The following is an 18,115-nucleotide window of genomic DNA, read 5'->3' on the forward strand; positions in this document are numbered from 1 at the left end:
AAGACACTTAAAGACATGCTTGAAGGTGAATAAGAAGATTGGCTACCTTGCCTTCCCGTCCACTTAATCCACTAGTGATGTGTTCCAGGCGCCCAATAAGATTTAAATCATAACTATTCTTTGGTTCTGTGTTAATGACTGTAAAGCACAAATCCAAAGTTAAAAAATATTCATCAATTTTTCCCTCACCCACCTGGGCACTTTTGGTGACCCACTTTATAAAAAAATCATTTTTGCCACCAGAAGACGTTGATCTAGAGTTACATCATAGACCCTTTCAAAAATGACCCTTGGTATTGTACAAAATTAAAAAAGCGTGCTCTGGTGTGTACAACTGTAAGCCTATGTCTTTCATTTTTGTATAGGCTATGTGTTTTTTTTATTCAAATACGGACATTCTTGTCTGGCACAAAACACAAATGGATAATTGCGAGAAACGCGACTGCATAGACGAGTGGTGAGAGCCCTGGAACGGCAATCGAAAGGGCGCCGGTTCGACACCACTCAAGAGCATGCGGCTGTGTCTTTGGCAAAACACTAGACATGCCTGAAGGTGGACATGAAGATTGGCTTCCTTGCCTTCCCGTCCACTTAATCTAAATCTTCAACCACCTGGTGTAAGCCTGGATATGACAAACAAAAATCCATTTCAAAACTTTTACAAGCTTTTTGCTTTGTCGTATAGCGCATGAATATTTCTGTAGGCTTATTTTTGTGCGAATATGGTATATGTAAATACCTAGCCTACTCCAGATCAAAATCTAAATCTCTGGTGGTAACATGTTTATAATGGACCTAGCCTTTGCAGCCTTTTCTCTAACGATACAAATAGCCTGCTTTGGGGCCCTAAATAATTTTTTTCACAACAACGTTGAATTTTCCATAGACATAACTTATTTACCTGGAATTTTTTTTTAAAACTACAGCGGTTTATTCATGTTGTATCATAAACTTACCTTTGTAAACATCGTGAAAAGTTTAATGACAAGATCCGTTGTACGTCATGTCCAGATGTAGGCCTGATGTATGTGAATTAGTGATAGTTGCTACTATTGCTAGAAGAGATAGTGATGGCAATCGTCTACTTCTCATTATGAAACAAGTCAAATGTGCATTTATGAATCAAGGTAGTTAATATCTATGGCTGGCTGAGATATTAATATAGGGTCAAGTTGGCTAAGCTTCTACCATGGACTTTGACCGGTGTAGACCTACAGGTTAATCAAAAACCGTGATGCCAAGGCTTTCCATATTTGGCTTGTGGGACAAAAAACGATCGGGAAGCACATTTCAAGAAACAAATAGTTCATTCATTCGTTGCCTTTTCTTGCCTGGAGTGCAATTCCGTGCATTGTGACGGAATTTAAGGAAAGACCTTCTGAAAGTTCACTTCACAGCATTAGCGCATTGTATAGTGTTCTTTTGATCAACCTTTCTCAACAACCACCTCGCGTCGACGAACATCCATTACAACAACCCACTGTTGAAGCATTTTGAGCAGCAGTTGTCAGCCTGAAGTTTTCAAAAGGTTGTTGCAGCACAAGCATACCAAACGCAAGTCAATTTAAGCGATTAAACTGAAAGCAGTAGATAAAATAGACAGGGAGATCGAAGGGGATTGAGCCGAGAATCTTAGAATGAGAACTTGAATCGAAAATGCAAAGTAAATTTTTGAAGCCGGAAGCCAAACCGGTTTTATCAGTTATCATAACAAAACAAGCTAAATACGACTTTTCCCTGGCTCAAATCGGCAGCAGTGGCCGAGCAGCAGCAGCAGTGACCGAGTGGTTAGCGCGTTGGGCTCGCAGTCGAGAGCCTGCATGTTCGACTCCAGCCACCCGCACTTGCTGTTGTTTCTCTGGGCAAGAAACTTTACGATAATTGCCTCTACCCAGTGATCGATTTCGAGTAATGGGTAGTACCAAATTTAAGTCATAAGTAGAATAGACAACCGGAAATAGACATTGCAGTCGGCTGCAGCGTGGGTCAGGTGTACGTCGGAAGGCGTACACCGATGCATAGCGCTCAAGTCCGCTTTCTCGCAATGCAGGATAAAGATAAAGAAACAAAACAAACAAAATACAACCAGCTTCATACAAGCTGATTGCAATAATGTCACGCTTTTGCGCATGCGCGTAGTCATGCGCACAAATCGAAATGACCACTTTCCCATGTTTTACGAAGAAACAAAGACCAGAAAAATGTTTAGGGCATTGATGCAACATATTTAATGTGTGGTAAATACAGTTGCAAATGATATTTGAATTTTAAATACCATAAACAAAAAGTGACGTCATACAATATTAAGCTATTAAATGCGAAAAGTAACTTTCAAGGTAGGAGGGGAGAGGTTGGACGGAAATTAAAAAAAAATCTCCAAAGGTCTTGGAATGCCCTGTTGTATTCTAAAACAGGGGTTAAAGGAACTGGCCACCCTACTCTCGTTAGTACCGATGGCTTAGTATAATGAGAACCTTATCTTCTCATCCCCGATGCTTGGATTCAAGTATGGGACGCACCTTATCCTGTTTACTGTCACTGTTACGTATTTTTTTTCACAGAAGATCGCACATTCGCTGTCTTCTTGTCCTATTGCTACAACAGCGAGTCTCAAGAAGGAACAAACCAATTGCTTCATAAATTGCACGACTGGTTTGAGCGGAAAAACTATCACGTGTTTGACCAATACCGCAATCATTCAGGAGGTACAGTGATGTCATAACACAAGATACAAGGCTAAATGTACTTCAAATCAATCTTATCATTTTATTTTTCGTCATTAACGCGTCCGGGACGAAAAAGATACTAACTACAAAAATTGATGTAGACCTACCAGCACGTTATCGAACGGGAAAAGGTGGCAAAACCTTGAAAGGTTTAAAACGTGCCTGAATGAAAAGTTATGTAGTATCAGTAGTTAGCACGGCCACAAAACCCAAATAAAGCTGTAAATAAATACTGAAATAAAGCTTTAAATTGCGGGTTAATTGCACCTGCATACCTAATTCTCAGGCGCAGTGATAACTATTTTGTGCAGTGACAAACCGAAATTGTACAGCGAAATGCACAGTGATAAAATTAGTGTTTTTAGGCCGAATGATAAACAACACTTGCAAAACACAAAGCAGATTCCTCTATGTTGTCAGTTTTTATTTTCAAAAACCAATCCATTAAAATGAAGTTCGTTTGAAGTTGTGTGACCTATGATGTAATAATGTCAGTCGGGGCTTTTATCAGGTCATTTACGCAGTGAACATAAAAAAAAATAGAAAAGCCTACAAGTATTCGCAGTGAGACATTAGACCACTTTCCGGTGATAATCGCTAGTACGTCAAACTATCAGTGACTGCTTGCACTCTACATCAATATCAACGCGCCACCATTCTCTGACTATAAACCAAGATCTGCTATTTTGAAATGGATGGACGATAAAGATCGGAAAGTAAAAAACGCCAAAAGCAGAAAAGCGAAAATAGTTTGTTTTTAGCTTTTAATAATAATTATTATTATAACAATGACAAAGGTTTGGTTTCAAACGAAACAATTGAACGTAAGTTTTGAGGAAGTTAATTTCCTCTTTTCTGCATAGGACATAGATTTCTTGTTAACTAACCTATAAGGTAGTTCTCCTGCTGTAAATTTCTTTTGTGTTTTTCAAAGTTGTTCTTGATGTGACATCACATCAAAAGCGGTTTTAATTAAAGGGCGGGGAAACCCAAATTAACTTTTTGCGAGTTTTTTGTTTCAGCGTGATGTCATTGTGTACAACATGCGTTTTAGCAAAAAAAAAATCCAACTTTTGTTGCCCTCGTCTCGCTAAGGCCGCTTTTGTCTGATACCCGTTTGCGAGGTCTCGCGCGCATCAAGCTGTGACTCTGTTCGCTGTGACGTCACAAGGTACATATACTTGTGGCCAAAAGTTTAAGACCAGACTTGATTTATGACCATTTTTGCATTACTTCAAAATACTGCATCAGATATTGTTTCAGTTGCATCATCTTTATGCATCATCTTATATCTGACGCAGTATTTTGAAGTAATGAAAAAATCGTCATAAATCTAGTCTGGTCTTAAACTTTTGGCCACAACTATATGTACCTTGTGACGTCACAGCGAACAGAATCACAGCTTGATGCGCAACGAGACCTCGCAAACGGGTATCAAACAAAAGCGGCCTTAGCGAGACGAGGGCAACAAAATTTGGATTTTTTTATTGCTAAAACGCATGTTGTACACAATGACATCACGCTGAAACAAAAAACTCGCAAAGTTAATTTGGGTTTCCCCGCTCTTTAAGCCAATCCACCGCTTTGACTAGCTTCAAAGAAATTGTTTTAAGTATTTTTTAATATTTTTCATCTATTTTACTTTTACTTATCGAAATGAAACAACTGGTTATTGCCTCTCCTCAATTTCACAAATTGGATTTTTTACAGTGGCCTAAATGAAACTGTAATGCATAGCAATCAAAACCAAAAGTGAGGTAACCAGAAAAGCCGCTTTTACTTAAGTTTGCAATCTCATAGTTTTCATGCCACTATGCACGGCATATGGCCCATATAAATCTTTTCTGAGAAAATGTGCAGTGATAAAAATTCCTTAGAATTAGGTATGCCATAAGTGCTTGTTGCTGTTGTACACAACTGAGGTGAAGCAAATTCCGAATGATGAAAAGCTAAACCTTGTCGCCATTTTGTTGCAGAGCTTCGGCATGAACTTATCCGTCGGATGGTACCAAACTGCCACAGAATGGTGATTGTGCTGACAAGAGATTACATGATGAACGAAGATGCAATGTCGAATGTCAACACCGTAAGAGAACTGTAAACCCATAGAAAAGCTTCTGTATGAAGCAGTCTATGGTGAACTTCTTGAAAAAAAGTGATGTTTTTCAATCTTTTTTCGATCGTTTCTTGTATTGCTTAATAATATTAGCTGACGTTCTGCGTTGAAAATCGATCTACTGTACTCCAATTTTTTAGAATAGTCAAATAGTGAAAGAATTTTTAATGCAGGGCATACAATGCAGCATTGGTGGAGATACGAGGCTGATATTTATTGTCACTCCGCTGTTTCAAGACTACTTTCAAAGGCAACTCAAAGCTGGAGATGCTTCTTGCCGTGCAATTAAAATGAGCATGGGACAAAAAGTTTGTAAAATCATTATTTTATTCCAAATAAGATTAGTTAAACCTATGTTAAGCATGGAAAAATTAACAAAGCCACACTCATTTCAATTTGAATACGAAACGTTTACTGACATCATCTTGACTGAATTTTACAATTGCTCAGTGTAGTATTGTACGTTAAAAAATGGGTTCAAACTCTAAGACTGTAATCCACTTTTGGCTTGAGTAAAATTCTTTTATAAAAAGTTGGAACAGTGGCCCACTCAATACTTTATGGTTGAAAACTTGAAATTATCACTTATTCAGCGCAATAGCGTCATCTACTGGAAAGAAAAAGAACAAGGCAAATGTTTTAAAGCACTAGATGTCGTTATGCCGAAACTTGGGAAAAGATCTTCGTCGGAGCGGATTCCATTGGAAAGCGGTATGTATCGTGTGTCGTGTTGCGTTGGTAAAGACGCTTTGTTAGAATTGTCAATTCACGGAAGCTTCGAGCTAAAATATTGTTTAGTTTGTGAAGACTTTTGTTTAAAAAAAAGTAAAAAAAGTGTTGATTGACAAGGCGAGTATCGTATAAGGGAACTCCCAACTAACCAGTTTTCAACATAACTTTGCAACTTTTCAAGCAAGAGGCTTGAGTTTGTAACCAAGCACTTTACATCCAGATCGGCTCGTCTGACTTGACTTCGTTGAAGCGAGGACATGCTGCTGCATTGATTGTCATCAAACAAGTGACTTTGGAAAGAAGCCATAAAAGAGTTTTTGGAAAAACTTTTTGATTTTCAAAAACTTTCCTTGTGTATGATGCTATTTGTGACACCTGCACGTTCACTGCAGATCATTTTGTGTTTCTTAACGTCGCTTGTGGAGCCTGTAGGCTCTCCATATAGGTCGTTTTTTACGTTTTCTTACGTCGCTTTCCATGTTTGCTGCCGTTGGAGAAGTTGAAGTGTTATCTGGTAATTAATCACAAGTAGAGGAAAAGCAGCGCTTGTTCTCAAATCAAAACGATTGATGGATCATTGCTTTGTCGTGCCAAGAAGCATAAGATGATTTTACGATACCACATAAACATGCAAATAAACTGAATTATTTTATGGCTTTTCAGCAGTTGTTTCCGACTTGGAAAGTCATTAATTTTCTAAAGACGTCAAGTGGACAAAACAATTTAACATCAATATTTAACCCTATCTTAATACGAGCTGGTACGCGCAAAGTACGTCACGGCTATCTTAGCCCCGTGCTGATTAATCGTTAATAATGGGAGCCATGAAAATCACAGAGCCAAAATATTTTACAAGCTAATAGCCATGTGTATTGTGCGTATAGAAGTTAAATTTTTTCCAACAAATTTATGGAAATAAAGTGTTTGAGATGAAAAAACATCCGAAAGTCGTTTTTTATTCTAATTTCCAGAAAATAGCTTCAAAATTGACCGTTCAAACGCATATTTTTGAATTATAACATAAACTCATGGAGTACTGCTAAACTAAACAAAAAATTACTTTTGCTCATAAATATAAGGCATTTTTGGCCGGTTTTACATTTCAAAGTAATTGCACTAGCATTTAATAGCTTTAATGTACTAATTATAGCACCAGCTATTATGTAGCCAGTTTCATGAAAATGTCTAGCCACCTGAGATGAGATGCTTATTGTAAAGGGAAGGATAGTAGAAAAATGACCAGTGTAGGTTTAAAAAATTCGCAAAGAATAAAAACTAAAAGTCAAGAAATTTCACATTTCACAAAGTCAAGAAATTTAGCGTATTTCCTTCTGTGAAATGCTTCACTACTGTAATATTGGAAACGTGCCTTTAAACTTTTAATTCTTTTGAGAACTTGCCTTTTAACTTTGTACTTTGTGTTTCGCATTTTGCCTTTCGCTTTTTCCATGACCTCTTGATTGGCCGCTCTTAAATTTGCTTTTCTGACAGCGTTGCGATTACATTGAAAACTCACCAGCTCAGTGACCGAGTGGTTTCGCCTTCGACTCTGGTGCTGGTAGATCTGAGATCGATTCCAGGTCGGGTCAAACTGCAGACTTTAAAAACGGTACCGATTGTGTTCTATCCTGCACATCGCAGTGAGAATGAGTCGGGTAATAATGTGATAACATCGTAAACTTGATATAAATTAAAAATGAGCCATGTCGCTAAAAGACCTTAGCTGTTGTAGAGCGACAATAAATAAAACCATAACATTATTATTATTACATTCAAAACTCGAGTTCCAATATTAAGTTCAATCGTTTCAGTCCCGCAGCTATGTGGGCGTTTACGTTGCTAGTTTATAGTATGTTGAAGTCTGAGTACATGTTGAGATTCAAATAAAGTTATCTGCTTGTTTATGAGAGTTCGTCCGAAATAGTCAGACGTAAAGGATTCCGCGAAACATTACACTACTATTGGGCGTCCTCATAAAACCCCATTAAAGGTCGAAATTAGCTTAAACCCAAGAACTACTAGGCTATGTGTTTTTTGTGATATTTTTCGCTAATGAGCATTGAGCATACACTGTACTATATTCGGCTGGTTTTACGGATAATCTTCGAGTAAGGTATGAACAACGTACTCTATGAAGATAATATTTTTAAACCTAAAAACCTCCGCAAAAAATGTAAATATACAGTACCTAGAACTACCACACCAGGCAATTGACCAGTAAGTGAAAATATTGGATAAATATTCTTGTAGATATCGAATAATCGAACTTACTTGACAAAAGCTCAGACATAGGGTTACTTTTCTATCCTCACCAAACAGTTTGTTTTAGAATCATTTACAAAAAACGTTATCCCTACCTGCTTATCTACAGTCAATTGACCGGTGTGGTCGTTCTACTGTAAATATATCGAGTTCTCAGTAGTTTTAGAGCTGGTTACAATAGTAGGCGCTCATTGCTTTCCTACAATCACTTTTCCTGTCTCAACCATACTTGCAATCGTTTCTTGTATTTTTTATTTATTTATTGAGTCTGGATTGATTTAGTGGGTAGGGATAAAAAGCTGAATTGTGTACACACTGATAATTCTTAATAACGATTACACTTAAATCCGAACTTCAAAGATAGCACAGAGTTGACTTGGCATATCTCTACAGTAGCTTGCTTTACCGATACTGAAACCCAACACAAAGGCAAATGGTCTCCAGAAACAACGGCTCCGGGTACGCGGCAAAGCGACAATCAGAAGTGAAATGTCTTGGTAGTCAGTAGGGACGGTACATTACGGGACGCGCAACTCCGTTGTTCCTTCAACATTAGAAGGGTCAATTGCCAATTTAACATTTTTTTACGCTTTACTGCTGGCTTGCTTTCAACTAAAAACCTTAAATTACTTTAAAACCAACTTCACTCTTCTTATATAACCCATAAAAAGTAAAATATTTTGTAAATTACAAAAAAACGTAACCATTCTAATGTTGCGGATAAGCCAAAAGCGGATGAAGTTTCGCATCCCTATGATCTACAATCCCTAGGTAGTCAGGCAAGCCACGTCACGTAGAACGCAGAAACAACGCAATTTCGACGTTTACAAAATTCATCACAATTTCACAATTATAATCAAGAGGGCAATTGACCCGCCAGAACAAGTGTTTAGGTTTTTCTCTCTCTCACTGCAAAAAATGATTATTATCTCTGCGCCTTAGACTTAAGTATGCACTATGCAGGTTCAATTAGCATGTAATTTACAGCTTTATTTCACCACATTTAGCCTTTGTATCTTGTGTTATGACATCACTGTATCTCCTAAAACATGTGTTTCTCGGCTGTCGAGTGAAGCAAGAATTGACGAACATTTGAAAAAGCTTATCAACACAGTTTAAAAGTTATGCTAGTGCAATTACATGAAGCTACTAAAACTCTCATGGCGATAGGAGAACAAATACATGCATAATTCAGATGAGGAAAATTATTAAGTGTCAATTTCGACATCTCTGTCATTCTAGTGTTAATACTAATAAATATATACAATATTTTTGTTTATTCATAAATTATATGGGGTACTGCACTTGGTTTAAATCGAAAATTTAACCATAGTGATTGAATATTCTAATGAACAAGGTAGCCTATGAAACCCACATGTCGCCTAGAGTGCACATATGAAATTTGTATAGTACCGATTAGCGTAATTTACTAGTTGACTTATTCGGGGTTTAAGTTCTTATTCAAATTGTTCGCGAGTCCTGATCATTGGCCTGGCTTAACTTTTCTGGACAAGACCACAACACATGTTATATTATAAGTTACATTGATTATATTAATGCTCTGAAATAGCCTAACACAATAGGAGTTAGGACCAGCCATATAAACATGTGCCGATGCTTGCCGCGCATCTGAGTTGGTCTAGAATCTAGATGAAAACCCAACTAAAACCCAATTAATACCCAACTCACTCTGGCAAGCAAACACCTGCTTATATGTCTGGTCTAGCCAATGAAATAATCAAATAGGGCCACATATGCGTTTTGTTGACCAATGAAATAATTGCAAGTAGCCTACTGTACGAAAATTTATATAATTTATCACTCTGCACTTAAGTAATTTAATCTGACGCAGATGTGACATCCTTCGAGTGATTTATGAGGAGTCCGATATCTTTACAAAAGTTCCGACATATAAAGAATGACCTAAAATTCACGCACAATATCCTGCGAAATTCCGATAGGTGATCTGGGGATAAAACAATAATTATTTGTACAGTCTTCTGGCCACGCTTCGCACGCATTTCCAATTCATCAATAGGCTCGTTTTTTCATGAAATTACTACTTGGTTAAGAAACACTAAAATACTTTGATATAATGAATCACGCAGGCTATAGTCTTTGCCAAACAACAATCCATCAAATTGTGATGTGACTGATAATATGGGATTGTTACAAGCCTACTACAATAACTTCACATGCATCTTGGATATGAAGAAACACTAAAACATTCTGCTCGGAGTTTGTGACACAACATAAAAAAACAAATTTATATGTGTTTTAAAAGTTTAAGTATCATCCTGAGCTTGAAGGAGATGTCGCTTCCTATCTTTATGTCATCTTCAAGGTAGAGATCTAAGTCGTCCCACAGATCACACTGTTTCATCTTGAAATTATCAACAACTTCTTCTCTGGCCCCAGCCAAACTCATAGTTTTATATTGAACGTTTTCATTAGTAGAGTCTTCGTACATTTTTGGCCAGAACGAGACATCCGGAGAAAAGTCCGCACACTGCAATAAACGTATTGTATGAACATTGAACACACCATTATGGTATTGTATTGTTTTAGTGATATATCAAGTTAATTTAATCTACGAAAAGTAAATGATGTTTTTATACGTATTAGCTTGAAACCCAGGAGAGCGAAATAAATTTATTTAGATGACCGGAAGAATTTAAGCTGTTCATTTTATCCAAATAAAGCAAATTTACCCGGGTTTGACGCCCACTTGTGGCAGATGGGTTGGGATTACCAAATTTGGCAAAGTTGCTCCAATAATAAATCATTTTGTCAGATAATATCGCTTCTTCAGCACTGAAAGTATAATTGGTCAAATCGTCGATGCCAAACACGTAAGGAAGTTCAGCGGAATGGCATACCAAGTCGTAGCATGCCGTTAAAAAGTCCCAGTTTTCCTGTTAAAATTAGTGCTCATGTGTTATATATTTAGGCTACTAGGTGATAATTTTAACAACTCACCATAGTTTATATGTATTTTTCAATCCATAAGTCATTTAGTATAACGAAAGCCAACAGATAAGCTATTTTTGTCATATCGGAGAAACATAAAGGAAAATAAAAGCTAACAAATATTTTTACATACTTTTTAGTTTTTAGGCATTACTCAAAGCAGTCTGTAAAGTAGTCTATAGTTAGCACACATAAAACGATTTCCTTTTCTTTGTAACAATGACGTAGCTACAAAGACAATTGGGGCCAATGTATTTTTATGCTTAAATAAAGAGGTTGTTTATAAATATAGCTGCTGAATGCAGACAAGCATTTATGAAACGTCATTCAATAATGTGATATCTTCCTATAGGAGTTGCAGTTGAAATAAACCTGCGTTAGAAATTCAGGTCAGTTGCTTTATTTCTGACCAACATAGCAAAAACAATACACTTCAACAGAGCAAGAGTCGAGAAAAAGGTAGAAGCGACAAAAACGCAAACGTTAAAACGTGCTTGTGACCGAAGTAAATTATTAAGTTTAAAGAAATTTGACACGGTCACAACACCTTCAGAAAAATTTAAGATAAAAAGGGAAATACTGTATAAGAAAGAAGTATAAGAATTCGTATCTCGGTGTAAATTTCTCAGTCGTTAAAAACATTTAAAAAACTTAAATCAATTTGTTGTTTTTAATCAACCCAATAGCACAACATCTGGCTCTGCAAACTATGGAAAAGAGAAACTAAGCAACAATTGTTTGGCTCCTGACCTGAGCGTCTGAGCACTTCCAATAGACAATTAACCATTTAAAAGTCACTGCTGATTGCAATTCTGTACGTTACGGACACTTAACAAGTATAATCTCAATAGCGTCTTGGCCTGCATGGATAGTTTAAGAAACCTCTAGCATGCCAAGCTGCCAGGTTTCAACTTCCATAAAGGCTTTTATAGTCCGAGGATTACAATTTCGCTGCCATAAATTGTTCACGTACTCAACAAATCACAAGAAACATTTGAAATTTTTACCGGAAATGACCACACTTGGTTAAAAGTGTACCCCCAGACATCCAAGGCGGTGTTTTGATTCCTCGATGGATTTTTGAAAATCCGTCGATCGGGACAGGTGAAAAGGTAATCCGTGATAACATCGCTCATTGGGTTTCTGTTGTCGCAATCACTAAATATTCTTATAAGGGGACACTTGAAAAAAACAAAACAATTAGAATGCTGACTCACGTTCTAATAAAACCAAGTTGTTAAAATAAAGATCGAATGAGACATTTGGTTCACCAGGCATTTGGTTCAATAATATGATTCGATCGTCCTGTGTGGAATAAGCCACAAAGTCTTTCAGCTGATATAATCTGCATTTATTCCGTCTTTTGGTCAATCAGGCATGACTTCTTTAAAGGGCCAGATCAGGTATTGATTATAGGATTATTATGATTGTAGATTATGTTTGATTATATTATAATAAAAAAACAAACTTTACTGAAAACTAATGTTATCACTCAATCACTCTTAACTTTAAGAATTGGAAAATTGTCCGGTATTTTACAATCTGAAGTTAGGCTGTGCTTGAAAAAACAAGATTTTTCAGGGCTTTGATATTTGAGTTCTTTTATGTTCATCAAACCTAAATTTATAATTTCATTTTGTTAAGGCAATATAAATTTATTTTCAATCTTCACATGAAACTTTGTGAACTAAATGAAACATTTCATTTCCTTTCAAGAGATGTTTTGGAGACGGCAAAAACTGGTCTAAAAAGATTTCATAGATACTTTTAAACCACTTTTATTTCTTTGCATTTAATTCTCATCGTTCAGTAAGCACATTTACATAGCATTCATTTAATCTTGCAATATTTTCTTACACTTTTCTAGTGATTGCAAACTAGGCTACCACAAGAGGTTGAAGAAAATATTTGAAATTGCGTGATTTCAATGCCACCCAACATGTTGGTGATATCAGTACATCTAAATGATCAGCCCTAAACCTCAATAACCTGCATTCCAGTCTAAACTAAAGAAACAATTCATAGAAAAAGACCTATTGTACTATACTGACATCTGCTGGATATTGCTCCAAGATTCTATCCAAATTTTCTTTTCCAAATAAAATTCGTAAAAATGCTTTATAAATCATATTGGATCGTATAGGATTTGCGCTTGCTAGGCCGACAAACATCATTCCCTCATCTTTGTTTGTTCCGTGAAGAATCGGTTTGTTCTGGTTGTTTCCCTTTAGAAAAGTAGCAAGAATCAGCCCAAACTCAATTACAACAAAATTCAATTAATTTCACTTTGCTCGAATCTTGAAATACATTTTATATAAAATCAATCTTTGTCTGCAAAAACTATACTTTACCCATTTTGTTTTTCATAAACATGAAGCTAAAAACGTTGAAAAGTTGCTGTACTAACATCTCGAAATGTAAAAAACGGATGCTCGGTCAAGAGGTCATTGTCAATGGTGGGAGACCAAGCTTCAAAGGATTGCGTGATGGATTCTTTGTTGAACGTCTGCGTAAGAGGAAAGTTTGCCATGGCTTCCATAAGTTCATCTGTTGTAAGGCCACGGAGGCATTCCATATCGTTTGGACTGAAGGGAACAGATCATTTTATTATGTTTAGTTCAAGTAGTTTAGTTTGTTATGTTCAAGTAAAAATTTCCAACTCTTTAAAATTATTATGATTATTAGTTATTGTTATTGCAGTTTTATTTTAAAACGTGGATTAAGTTTCAAATAGGCCATTCTGCCTGTTTGCCCAAAGTTAATGATCAACCAGCAATTACAGCAAGCCTAATAGAAGTCCAAGTGAAGTGTCAAGTAACAACGTAGCACAAAAATGTCATAGGCTACACTGTAACTATTCTAATGGTAAACTTAACGATTTTGTTATGACATTTCTTACGTGCATGCCCCGAACGACTCTACAAATTTGTTGCAAATGTCCTGGGCTTCATTAGTTGTTTTATAATTTACTCCCCAGGGATTGCTTTCCAAAATAGCTGCTTTGAATAAAGGATTGCTGTAATCATTTACAAGGTGTATGGCTACGCTTTGGGCGCCTGCACTTTCGCCGAATAATGTAACCTGAACAAGTGACCATATATTGAAAGTTAGTTTGCAAAACAACAAATACAAGACGTTAACTCTGAACACAGCATGGGTAGCGATCACCACTTTATGAACTGAAATAAATGCTCACCCCACATCAGGTCTATAACATTTTACCTCGTGCTTTTTAGCGTTTTTATGTAGACCTCAGACCCCAAAGGGAAAATGGAAAGTTTTTTAGAGGTCCAAACATGAATAAATATGAAGAAAAATGTCTACCATTTATAGTTATTATTCAACATTTTCCTTCAAGATCACTTTATTTGAGACCACCAACACTTGATTTTTTTCATCATGTTTCTTTACTACAAAAAAGATGAGAATGAATGCTGCGAAGATAAGTCACAAAATAATGAACTCATATCGCGTAACTTTATTTGTTGCAATACAGCCACAATAGAAACAGCGAAAGAAAACTTTGAGACTCAGGAATTCAATGCAAATTTTCAATGTAATCTTCTACTGTCACCGACTGTCCATCGATAAAAAATACGGCCTTCTATATAAAGTGCACCAGGCTGCGCTTTTAATTATGTAGTTTTTTTATAGCTATCTTGACTTCTTCTTCATCATCAGACACGTATTTGCTTTCACTTATTCTTTCAAAGGTCCAAAAGCATAATAATCAGAGTGTGCCAGATTGGGTAAGCTTAGGGGGTGGTTGATTGTTATCCAGGCAAATGAAGTGATGACTTGACGTGTTCAAACAAGCTTCAAAGAGGCCTGTTTGCACGCATCTGTTAATTGTCTTGCAATTCATCTAGCACAGATCTTTACAAAGCCTAGTCCATGGACTTCTAAATAGTAGCATCTGGACTGGAAACTCAGTGGGCAACATGAGGCCAAACAGTTGGTACAACAGTTGGCCAACAGTGGGCCAACAGCCAAGTAACTAACCCTGTTGGCCAACTGTTGCACCAACTGTTTGGCCTCATGTTGCCCACTGAGTTTCCAGTCCAGATGCTACTATTTAGAAGTCCATGCCTAGTCCTTTCACGACCTGTGCAGCACTTGCATGGCTAAATATACAAACATTCAGCGTTTAGAAGTCATCAACGGTGACTGCGGTTTTCTCCAATAGGTTCCTCTACTGAAACACTCTTTCAATGATGAACTACTAGAGGTGGTCTGATACTCCTTGGTGTATCATGGAGATCATTTAGAGCAGACTATTTTATTCTTCACCTATGATCTTGAACACTTACTGCTTGCCTGTGTTGTAGCCTATTGCAACATTTAAGGATGTTCAGTGGTGTTTCTCATCACAAATCAAGATATTCAGCCACAGCTGTCTGCTTCTGAGGAACAACCAATAACGAGGTTATTTTCAAAATGGCTGAGAGGCCGTGAATACGCTTAAAAAGTTTGTAATGTTAATAAACTTTAAAGCAAGTCCCTAAACTATAACTCGAAAAAATTTCTGGAGAAATTGTCAACCCCAATCGGAATCATTGCTCTTAGCATTGCTCTAGCCATGTGTCAATGAGAAAAAGCATACAATATTTTGCTAGGCTTCCGCTTACTTGCGTTGGATCTCCACCAAAGAAACCGATCTTATCTTTCACCCAACGCAAAGCTTCAATTTGATCCCAGATGCCAAAATTTCCAAGAGCTGGATCATCTGTACCATCGTTTTGGTAAAAAAACCCAAAAGGACCAACTCTGCATCACAATGAAAATGACAATATTTAGGATCAGATACAAATTCTTTCGCATTGATTATGGTTATTATCAATCAATAAACGGTCAACCATTATATTTAAAATACCTGTAATTAGGTACCACCACGATAACATCCCCCTTTTTGGCTATAAATCTCCCATCATAAGCTATCACATCATTCGTGCCGTCTAAGAATGCTCCTCCGTATATAAAAACCATGACAGGAGTTTGTGCTTCCTGAATGTTGTCTATCAGCGAAAAACCGCCTTCTTTGTTAACTGTTTTGTTTACTAATTTTGATGGAACAAAAACATCGGTAAACAAGCAATCTTCATCGGTCTGCACAAAAAATGATTTAACAATTAGCCTAAGAAAATATACTAGTAATCTAAATAAAATATCGGAATAACTATGCAAAACATGCTAAATATATTCTCGCAAAAGAACGTGATGAATTGAAAAATTAAAAGACATAATTCTTTATACCGACTACATTCCGAGTTTAGAAGGAAATCTTTTCTAACTAACCTCTTTCGCGCAAAAGTACTCTGGAGATACTATATTGCAAAATTGGGGACAGCCGGGACTAGGGGAAGTAGCATCGTAGTAATCACTTCCACAAGATTCCGGTACAGTTTTAAGAGGAACTGGTTTCTTCCACCGATTTTCTCCAATTGGGGGCTCACCAAATGGAATTCCTCTAAATATCGCACCTCCATAGCTGGTTGTGAGGCCTCTGAAGTTTCCAAATCCAGGTACTGCATAAAGTTTATGAACTCGAAATCAACATAGAGTATTTGTCAACTTTAAACATTATAATCATGATATTTGCTTAACTAAAATGTCTTAATTTGAGGTTGTGCGACATAGTTGAAGTTATAGCCTACTGGGAGGCTTCAGTTTAAAAAAAGGGTTGTTTTTTAAATCAACGCTTTTCCTTTTAAATACAAAATAAACCGTTTGGCAATATATTACCTTCCGCGTATGCAAAACCACTTCCCGAAGAAGGTTCAGATGCCGGCAGCTGTTCTGTAGCTTTCACAGCAAGCACCAAGATTATGCCAAGTAAAATTTTTTTAACAGTCATTTCAATTTATTGAAATCTTTAAACTGCAAAAGATCACTAGAGAAAATACAGTAACATGTTTCACACCATACCAACCTGATGATCGAACTACTTAGAACGACCAAACGCGTTATTTGGCTTAGGCTATAAAGCAACAAGTTATATTGTATGGATATGGTTTTTTAGAATTATTGTTTGAAAGCAAATGTGATGTAAATGTCATTGTTTGCGTGTTGCTGTATAGAACATTAAACAACTACAGCACCACAAATTTGTGGGAGTAGGTTGAAACACATATAATATAAATAATTTATAACTAATTTATTTGCAAGTATGTTGCTGGAAAAAGCTGCTGCTTCTTCCTCATAAACAAAAGCAACATATAAACAAATTTTGAATAAAATATATCAGATCTCTGGAAGCTGAAATTGTCCCGCAGAAACTTTCGTATTATTTCCCAGACGATGAAAAGCAAGTTACTAGGAAAAAGTTATAAAGCTCCATTTGGTCAACGGAAAATAATGAGGAGGCGTCTAAAAATGAGCGGAGTATTTTAAATTGACTGTAAACTTTAAATATTGTAGATCTAACGAAAATCTCAAGTCAAAGACGAAGCTACAAACCTTGAGCAAGTAACTATTGTGATCGATTACGATTAACGGTAGTGTGGTTGTCCCGGCCCCCTTCGCCTACGACTATGCTTTTGAATTGACGAACTGACACATGTGAACATAAATTTGTTTGTATTACCACATACAGTATTACCGAGTCGTTCGTATCAAGCACTGTTGAGGGTTTGACGCCTGTCAAAAAATATTTCTTTCCTTTTCTTAATTTATTTCTAAATACTTAATAACTCTCCTTTAAAAAAATCAAATTTTAGTTTTTGTTCTGGAAGTTATATCAGGCTCAATATTGGCTTAAACAAAACTAGCGATAATGAGCAGGACATCACTTCCGGTAAGCAGGGGCGCCGGAAGCGGGGGGCAGGGGGGCATCCGCCCCCCCTGCCCTCAATTTTTCTGCAGATGGAGGGCGGGGGGGGGGGGGCAATGGTGCCCTTTTAAAATCATGTAAGCTACTGCACATTTTGCAATATAACAATTTCTGCTATTCGCTTTTAGCCTGATTATAATCTTTTATTTTTGCCTCAAAATAATATTTACGGCACAAAATTTTGCAACACAGTTTCAGGCCTTAAAACTCGTTGTTTTTTTTCGGCAGCCATTGTGGCCTACCGGGAGCTCTTTCTCGGCGGCCAAATCTGCGTGCTTGGAGGCCAAAATAAAAATAACGACAGCACATGTAAATAGAATTAAACTTGCAACAATGCTAAAATGATCACTTAGCATTGTTGAAGACTGGGGCTGGGCGACGTCCTACAATAGAATCGTTACACAACGCAATAACTGCTTTATCAGGATTGTAATCCAGTACTGCGGGACCATCTAACCGTAAACGACACTCGCACGAGTG

The 18,115-nt window shown here is 36.9% G+C and overlaps 2 protein-coding genes across 2 annotated transcripts in view; one reads left to right on the plus strand and one right to left on the minus strand.

The window, feature by feature from the left end:
• The window catches only part of LOC145786695 (uncharacterized), a 42,978-nt gene extending 35,621 nt beyond the window's left edge, over positions 1-7,357 (plus strand). Inside the window, exons 12-16 of the mRNA XM_082598411.1 lie at positions 2,562-2,705; positions 4,703-4,812; positions 5,016-5,150; positions 5,436-5,553; positions 5,795-7,357. Coding sequence (XP_082454537.1) covers positions 2,562-2,705; positions 4,703-4,812; positions 5,016-5,150; positions 5,436-5,553; positions 5,795-5,808 — 521 coding nt within the window. The 3' untranslated portion in view covers positions 5,809-7,357. The remainder of the gene's footprint in view (positions 1-2,561; positions 2,706-4,702; positions 4,813-5,015; positions 5,151-5,435; positions 5,554-5,794) is intronic.
• An 895-nt stretch (positions 7,358-8,252) lies between these two features.
• Positions 8,253-16,681, minus strand: LOC145786622 (crystal protein-like). Its single transcript, XM_082598311.1, has 10 exons — positions 16,549-16,681; positions 16,102-16,331; positions 15,680-15,912; positions 15,435-15,573; positions 13,706-13,887; positions 13,214-13,391; positions 12,858-13,031; positions 11,814-11,987; positions 10,548-10,751; positions 8,253-10,345 (listed from the first exon to the last, which is right to left on the minus strand). Exons 1-10 carry the CDS (start codon positions 16,658-16,660, stop codon positions 10,103-10,105), a joined length of 1,869 nt encoding a protein of 622 aa, XP_082454437.1. The 5' UTR covers positions 16,661-16,681; the 3' UTR covers positions 8,253-10,102.
• Positions 16,682-18,115: the final 1,434 nt, after the last annotated feature.

Source organism: Aplidium turbinatum, chromosome 17 (assembly GCF_918807975.1).
Source record: "Aplidium turbinatum chromosome 17, kaAplTurb1.1, whole genome shotgun sequence".
Taxonomy (NCBI): Eukaryota; Metazoa; Chordata; class Ascidiacea; order Aplousobranchia; family Polyclinidae; genus Aplidium; species Aplidium turbinatum.